Source organism: Etheostoma spectabile, chromosome 2 (assembly GCF_008692095.1).
Source record: "Etheostoma spectabile isolate EspeVRDwgs_2016 chromosome 2, UIUC_Espe_1.0, whole genome shotgun sequence".
Classification (NCBI taxonomy): Eukaryota; Metazoa; Chordata; class Actinopteri; order Perciformes; family Percidae; genus Etheostoma; species Etheostoma spectabile.
In genome coordinates, this window is record NC_045734.1 from 11737124 (window position 1) to 11745657 (window position 8534).

The following is an 8534-nucleotide window of genomic DNA, read 5'->3' on the forward strand; positions in this document are numbered from 1 at the left end:
ACTGATTACACAAGGACACATAAAGATGTTAGAATGAATAGCTGTGGATGCGGGGAGGGACCCATAGAGAATTATTTTCTGCAGGGCCAAATTGTGTGCTACACCCCTGCAAGCAACCTTTTTATTAGGCTGAGAAGACGGAGAATATTTCCGTTGTGGAGGGGGAAGAGGTGACTGGCATTTTACCTTTTGGTGATTGTGGCAACTGTGGCAGGGGCACGCAGGGAAAAATGGTAGCAGGGCTGGGGTTAGTTTGGTTCCAGCAGTAACCAGCTCATTTATCTGGTCAGTGAACTTCAGCAGGGGGAGGGGGAAAATGGTGTGGGGATCGGTGACATGGATGGTGCATAGACAGTAAAATTAATGGACAAAGCGATGCCGTAGACTTCCACGGAGACCAGTGAAGGATATTAGAAGCACTTTATCGGTGATAGCTGAGTGTTTCTGCGCAGCCTCCAACTGAGCTTGACGACGCAGACGTGACGTGAGTATACCTGTCTGAAAGCTGTAAGTCTTCTGCCAGCTGGTGTACAGTATGTAAAGAAATAACATAGGCACATGCTAGTTATTGCTAACTAAATGCTGACATTCCTCGTCTCGGCTCTGACAGTCTTTCCCATAATCAAAGGCTCATTGGACAAGGAGCGGTTTGTCATGCTACTTGAAAATAAGTAGAGAAATACCGGATTTCAAAACTAAGGTCACGGTTTTCTGTTGCTAATTAGAAGTTTCCCATATTTATCATTACAACTTAATTATGTTAATAATAATAATACATTTATAATAAAATAAAATTCCTTTAACTATGTTAATACGTGCATATACACACTCCTTATATTTATTTATATTTATATTCTGATATTACTGTAACACAGAATTTCCCTTTGGGGATCAATAAAGTATTTGGTATATTTGGTATAATGGTGTTTGCCACTGAAGAGGATCAACACTGTTGTCTAACAGAAGTGAGGACTAAGTTGAGTTTATTTTTAACACCATCTGTCACTTTGCATTATACATTATAGCCTTGTAGCTTTTCTTTTTCCATGTGCATTCACTTTCTGCCTTCCTCCTATGCGTTAAAAAGGGTGATTGTATGGAAACAGCTCTTGTCTGAGGCTGTACTTTTCTGGAAAATATTCATTAGGACAGAAATGGATGAAGAGGAGATTTGTGATGCCCACCACTAGTGTGTTTTAATATTTGAATAATTAAGAAGACTTAGCTGGTCTTGTTAGATGATGATAGAACTTTTATTTTGTTAAAACCTTCAACTTTTCATTTGCATTTTCAATGTTTTTGAAATAAGTACGTACAGAAGGCACTTACAAAAACTTAACTTAAATTACAGATGCTGTCATAAACATTAAATTAATGATTAAAAAACATGACAGAATGATAGACAAGAAAAGACAGCACCATTGGCAACTTTTGAACAGTAAATCTCAAATAAAAATGTAGCATGATTTGAATCTACAGTACAAAACAAACGTATTAATGTAATAATGCCCGAGCTATGCTTTTAAGTGTAAATTAATCATCAAGATAAAATGCTTAAAACTCAACAGTTTTGTATTTCTTTTTTCACTAGTCAGAGGTTCATTTTATTTTACATATTAGGCTTTGTGGTTTCAGCTCTGTACAAGTCCTGGTACATCTCTATTAGACGAGTGGCCTCTCTCTGTCCTGACAGCAAAGCACCATGGGTAGTGGAATAGTATTTTCTGTGGGTGGCCTCTCCAGCAAACAGGACCTGTAGAGGCTGAGAAAGGAGGAGGGGTGCAAAGGTTTAAAGATCTGAGAGAAGAGAACCAGATTCAGAACAAGAGCTGTCTTTGTCATCTTGACATGTTTTTGGCTGCTTGAGCAGCATGATTTTGTTTATTTTCATCACTTATTCCCTTGTTATCACTTTACATGTTGGAGTCTGTGGTAACTTTCCCGAGGCCTTTAGATTTCAGTTTACAGTGTTGAAGTACTGCAGTGGAGAGGTCACGCCATTCCTTCAACAGTGTCAAGTGAGCGCACACAAATCCCCCCCGCCATTCTCCCTTTCAGCCAGAACTCATCAGATTTCATGATGTAGACTGCTGGCCAGGAAACAGCCTTCATTACCCCCACTGACACCAGCTGTATTTTCTCTGCATGTGCTGCATTGTAACATGGCAGTGATGACACGGCCACATTAGCCAGATGCTTTCAGAGTGCATGCAGGGAGTGTAAACATCAGTGAAGATAGGCCTACTGCTGTAAAGGTACTTAACTGCTAAAGTTTTCTACAACATTCAGAGTGCAATTAATATACAATGAATCAATATGTAATTAAGTTTAAATTGAGCATTGGAATGAAAATTCCTCTGAGAATCTAGAGAACTAGTTACAAACTCACCACAACTATCTAAACTGAAATAACCATGTCAAGAAATATGCCTTAATTTCCCCTTAAATTAGTAACACATTGCATAGTTCTTTACAGAAAAACTTAGAAATTATTAGGGAATTAAAGACCTTTAAAATTGGGTATTACACACTATTTTTAGTGACTCTTAGTTTCATAATTTATTTCAGAGAATGTTCCCCAAAGCAAGAGAAAAATGTACCCTTTTCATCTTAATTTGAATTCATTTTATGTAATACACACCATACAGTGTGGTGGAAAAAATAACAGAAACGTGCAACAAAATGATGCAGTAGCAACACTAACTACAATCACCATTAATGTGAGTGACACCTTTCTGACACAAGGGTAGTTATTTTCAGGGCTACTGAATTGCATTAAATCATAGAGTTTTTTATTATATTGTCCACCCCCTGTGTTGTCAGATGGTGGTCTTACCGGAGCCTTGGTGCTGTTGGCATAAGGCAGCGGCATGGCCAGCCGCTCACAGTCCCCACCACTGGATCCCACCCTGGTGAAGGAATAGGAGCCTCGGATGAAAGGGTTACTGCCCCACGAGGAGCGCAGGACACGCCAGGGCTTAGGAATGTTGGGGTTCCCTGTGGACAAATGGACAGAGAGGGAGTCAGTACAGATAGCAGCGGCAGAAACTTAACGATCATGGACGGTCTGGTGTTGACCAAATCCACTGCATTACAGAATCCAACCAGTTCCCACTAAGAATGTGGCGGCTTTGTGTTAAGGCCTTTTACTGGGACGTCCAATCTGCCAACTCTAATCAACTTGTGACCCTCTGTGAGCAGAAAGGCACCAGTGAATCTATATGTAATTAAATCAACAGCTGAGGGGATTAAACCACCATGACCTTAATGAGGTGTGTGTGTGTGTGTGTGTGTGTGTGTGTGTGTGTGTGTGTGTGTGTGTGTGTGTGTGTGTGTGTGTGTGTGTGTGTGTGTGTGTGTGTGTGTGTGTGTGTGTGTGTGTCCGCGCAGTTTCTCTGTGTGATTTACAGTCTGCAATCTATAGGAAGTCCACGGACCTCATCATGAAATGACAGTCACTGTTTCTGACCTAATTCTGAGGCAATCCATTTACCAAAGAGGTAAGAGAAAAAATGAGTCATTCCTACAGTATTGGCACATTCCTTATCTATTCATAAACAATGAGTCAACCTGTAGTCATACAATGAAGCACCTTGACGCAGGAAAAACCTAGGTTGCACAAATGTGATGTTTTAAGTAATGAGTAAAACCAACATTGGGTAAGCCTCAGAGAAAAAGCACCCATGTGTGACACATTTGTGTGTTTTGTGTTTCTTCATCTAATCTAACGTATGATCAGTCCTTCTGCTCAATGTTGCTTTTGTGGTGGTGACACCGGACAAGTTAGCCACTGCTCACTGGACACAAAAACACATTCAGCTGTATTAGCTGTCATCCTTTTGTCATGGACAGCTGAAGCTTATGTCATTTCCTTTTTGTATGTAATGCAATGACCCAACCAAGTCACTGTTTGTATGAGTCATTGAGCTCAGCTTCAGTCTTCCAATGCAATTGTGTTGGTTATTGATTCTTTGTAAGAGTTTGAAGACGGAAGTTGATCTCTCATTTTCAGTCAGACAAATCAACAGAAGTCAAACTTATAAAAGAATGTTTTATACAGAATATTTTGGAGATTGTCTTTGGTTAAATAAGGATTGAAATAAATGAGACACAAAGGAATTATTCCTGTGTGGAAAAAATAAAGCTGTATGATGGGTAACGTGCCTACAATACACAGCTCTGTTTCCTTGTGTATGGGCGTGCTGACCTGTGAAGCGCCTCAGCAGCTCAGTGCAGGTCTCTGCCACTGTTTCGTCATCGCAGCGCTCCATGTACAGCGCCTCCTGCCCGCAGATCCAGCCACTCAGCATGTAGCCGTAGCGCTCGGGCGGGTAGAGAACATCAAAGCTGCAGATCTTCTTGTACCACAGCTCCTCAGGGTAGGCCAGCTGTTCTAGCTGAGCCTCATCCTCCCACACAAACTGAATGCTGTTGCACTCCGGGCTCCAGAAGGGCTCTTCGAACTCTAAGAATATCTTATCGGTGGTGCTGATGCCCAGCTTCTCGACGGCGAGCACTTTGTCCTCAGGCAGAGAGGGGGAGAACATGGCCTCGTGGTTCTGCTTCAGGACGCCAAGAGAAGCTGTTACGATCACATGGTCGGCCGTGATCCACTCCTCGTCCTCACACTCCACGTAAATGGGGTGACCCCGGATGAGAGGGTCTTGGCAAGGTTGGCAGCTGTGGTTGTTTGCATTGTGATTGTTGTCCTGGTGGGTGTCGCTGCTCTTGGCGATCAACCCCTTATGCTGGGCTGAGTAGTTCCAGTGGATGCAGCGGACCGGTTTGCTAAGGCTGACGGTGCGAGTGGGGATGTCCTGGGCCAGGAGCTCCACAACCTTCATGAAACCTTCAGGAATGACATAATGTGCACCGGGGATCTCTGTCCACTCGCCGAACTCACTCAGAGACACCTCATCCATACTGGGAGAGCTGCTTTCACAACTCTCCACCTGAAACAGGAGAAATGAAGCTATAGCATAAGTTCAGTCAAGAAGACTATCCATGATTAACCCTGTAGCTGTGTTTCTCATGCATTCTGCCATTCACTCCTCCCACACATTATTTTCTTGATTGTCTGGGGCTGTCAATCATGACATTAGCTGATCTCATGTATCCAATAGCACAGCGACACACCTACACCTATTCTATTGCCGCTGCCTCTGTTTGAATATGATTCTCTCTCTATGCCTCTGGTACATTCATGTGGCTGTTATGCATGCGGTACATTCCCAGTTGTTGCGCTAAAATGAGTTCTCTTTGTTGCTGTCAGCTGTCATTTCAGTGCAAATCCATCCATCTCCATCACCGCCAATCTCTTCAGAATCATCAGCCACCACCAGAACCTGTGTCTGGACTCCAAAGGGGGGGGAGGGATTTTATCTTTCTCCTGCTCAGGACAGATGCCCCTCTTAATTATTACAGATCACCTGTTATGTTAGGTTTTAGCTCTTAGATGTTTTTTTATGACCTCCGTCATACAAAAAACATAACCTTCAATGTTGATTCCCTCGAACAATTACTTTTTATTTTCACTTTACGCATGGGGTGAGTTCTAACAGTTAGTGCCAAGTCGACATGATGATTAATTCATTAGCTGATCAAAGGAAAAGTAATTCATTTTTATCAATGTTCATCATATATTAGTCATTAAAAGTAATGCTTTGACATTTTAGGAGCTTTTTTGCTTTCTGACTCTGAGCAGTTGGCGTAAAATAAGCAGACTCCAGAAAATACCCGCTCCCGGCCAAGAAATATCCAACACACGACCCACCTTAAAACAGAATTGTTTTTCCAATTATGTTTTTGTAAGAATAAATAAGCCAGATATAACATTATTATCAATTATCAGTGAGGCTGGTAGGCAGATATTTGTTGCTGTCGGACAGAGCCGGACTAGCTGTTTTCCCCGTTTTACGTTTTTGTACTAAGCTAATAGGCTGCTGACTGTAGGTTTATGTTACTTTATATCATAAGTCGTTAATCAAGCAAACATGTCAGACAGTAGCTGGTGGCAAATAAAATTAAATATTAAACGTTTCCTTTTGGGCTGTTGGCAGTATATCTATATGAATAATAGGTTAGGAAGAAGTAAATAACAAAAGCTCTTAATTTCTATGGAATCGGAAAACCAATGTTTGTAATCAATAGTATGAGTCTAAATGAATTAAAGGTGCTCTTTGTGATGTTGGGTGACGTTACTTCTTGTTGGCGTTCGAAGTATTGTCAAACAAAATGAGACTAGCTTGCCCCTCCCTCCTCCTGCTCATCCCGTCCCCTCTCCCTTCCTTCTGTGCTTATGTGCACTAACGCCCCACCCCCAAATCCTTCTGGTCGGATATTGGCTGGAACGCTGGAACACTGTTTGTGTAAGCTTCGTGGTGCAGGTGGGCACAGTTTGTTTTTGTTGCTGTTTGTAGACCCTGGGCTGTCTACAGAGACCGCACTTTTTTTACATTGTGTTCTGGGGACAGTCAGCTTGCAGATAGTGAGGAGATGTTTGCTGTATGTGACAAATATTCTAGCCTAAAACACGCTGATATCGCTTAGAGCACCTTTGACTCTTGGCATAATAGTGCCAGCCAGCAGGGATACAGTTAACCAATATCTGCTTTCTCATTCCAAGGGACTTGTAGGTTTGCAACCAACCACACCACACACACACACCCCACACACACAACAAACACACACACACACACACACACACACACACACACACACACACACACACACACCTTGAGGTACTGTTGAAGCATTGACAGTTTGAGCTTCTTGGTGCTCTCAGAATCATCAGGATCCAACATGATCTTCTTGCGCACCACGTCTCGTGTAAAGACGCCGACACTGTTCTGGCTCTCAGCACAAACTGGCTTCCCATTCTGGAAAAACTCCTGAGTCAGCTCGTACACCTAAAGGGGGGTGAGATGGAGAGTAATCCGGAGGAAGAAGAATGGGGAAGCAAAGGGAAGAAAAAGAAACCACCAGTTTAGTTGAGTTTAGTTCAGGGCAGATCGGGGCAGTACTTGATTTTTTTGTTTCAAATGGTGAACTGCAGCATGATGGAGAAATACCACAGGCAACACAAATCACAAGTTATTTAAAAAGAAATGCAGTCGTGGCTACAAGAGTATTTTTGGGCTTTTGATCAGTGCTTTATTATATTGGTTTGTGTCTTTTATTGTTTTGTCTGTATTTTCTTGTTCTGAATCTTGTTTTTTTATTGATGAGTTTAGCTTAGCTCAGTTTATTAGCTTAGGCATTGAAATGCTGTGGTGTGTGGCATTGGTTTATGCTACATACGTACGTGTCCCTATACAAAATAAACTTAGTTTTTGTAATTTACATATTCAATCAACTTGGGCTTTGACAGTGTTTTTGTTATCATTCTGATGTTTTATAGACCAAATGATTAATCGGAGGAAAAAAAAATATTTCAACAAATTTATAGAAAAGGAAAGTAGGAGAATATACAATGGCTGCAGTGTGCTAGAGGCAATAGCAGACAACCGTGTGTCCTCATCCCTCATAACATGTCAGCCATGGCCAAATGACATCACACAGAGTGATAAAGATGAGGTTTCCCTGAAGCATGGTCTCGTTTTTTTTCTCTTTTCATTACAACAGCCATTGGAAAAACGCACCCTGGAAATGGCAGCAGCTTGGAAGCTTTATAATTCTAGTCAAGTCAACTTTATTAATATATTACAAAGTAGCAAATGTGTCTCAAAGAGCTTTAAAATGTATAGACAACATACACATAAAGCATGATGATTTTAAATGGCTGAAAGAAAACTGAAGCAAGGTAGACAAGATGACTAAACAGGGCTAATTAATGTAGACAAGGCAAGAACCTATCGAGTCTTTAGGATGTTGAAACTGTCTGTAAAGGTGTTAGGGTTGTGAGCTTCCATGAAGAAGATGTATCACAAGCAGACAGCATGGGTGGGTCATTTTGGACCTAAGATCATGTTCCATACTTTCTCTCTGTAACTGCTTTTCCAGACGTGACCTACTTAAACTATAATAATCATTCTCTAACGCGCTGCCAGAGAGCACAGAGCAGAAAACGGGACCAACTAAAATGGCCATTCCTTATTAAAGTCAGCATGCTTTACTGGTTCTCCTCAAGATGGCTGAAGATATATTTAATATTATTTTATATTTATGTTTTTTAGGAGATTACTACTGGTTACTATGCAACATAATTGAACTTACATAAGCATATTTTGATGTGAGGCAGTATTTCTGTGCTCTTGTCCATGCGTGCATTCATTCATGTGTGTCTCTGTGTGCGTGTGTCCCCTCACCTCGTTGTACAGGTCACTAAACTCCTCAACCAGGTCCTTGGGGATCCTCCTCCCAACGTTGGTCTGGTAGTGAGCCACACCATTCTTGGTGTACAAGCTGATGCGTCCCACGCTCCTCTCGCCGTCTGTGGTGTGCTCCAGCAGCCCGTTGTCCTCTGCCAGGTGGTACACTGGGTTCCCATTGGCACCATGGATCCAGGTGGCTCCAAGCTCCAAAGTTGCTTTTCC

General features: G+C 41.9%; 2 protein-coding genes across 3 annotated transcripts in view; one reads left to right on the forward strand and one right to left on the reverse strand.

Annotated features, from left to right (window-relative positions):
• fbxo41 (F-box protein 41) overlaps positions 1-3323 on the forward strand; it is a 64447-nt gene extending 61124 nt beyond the window's left edge. The window contains exon 14 of the transcript XR_004334070.1: positions 3273-3323. The gene's annotated coding sequence lies outside the window, so the exon portion shown is untranslated. The remainder of the gene's footprint in view (positions 1-3272) is intronic.
• smox (spermine oxidase) overlaps positions 1230-8534 on the reverse strand; it is a 16388-nt gene continuing 9083 nt past the window's right edge. For both annotated transcript variants that reach the window (XM_032529415.1, XM_032529405.1), the window contains 5 exons: positions 8307-8534; positions 6735-6908; positions 4208-4952; positions 2837-2997; positions 1230-1762 (listed from right to left, as the gene is read on the reverse strand). In XM_032529415.1, the coding sequence (XP_032385306.1) occupies positions 1610-1762; positions 2837-2997; positions 4208-4952; positions 6735-6908; positions 8307-8534 (1461 nt within the window). In that variant the 3' untranslated portion in view covers positions 1230-1609. The remainder of the gene's footprint in view (positions 1763-2836; positions 2998-4207; positions 4953-6734; positions 6909-8306) is intronic.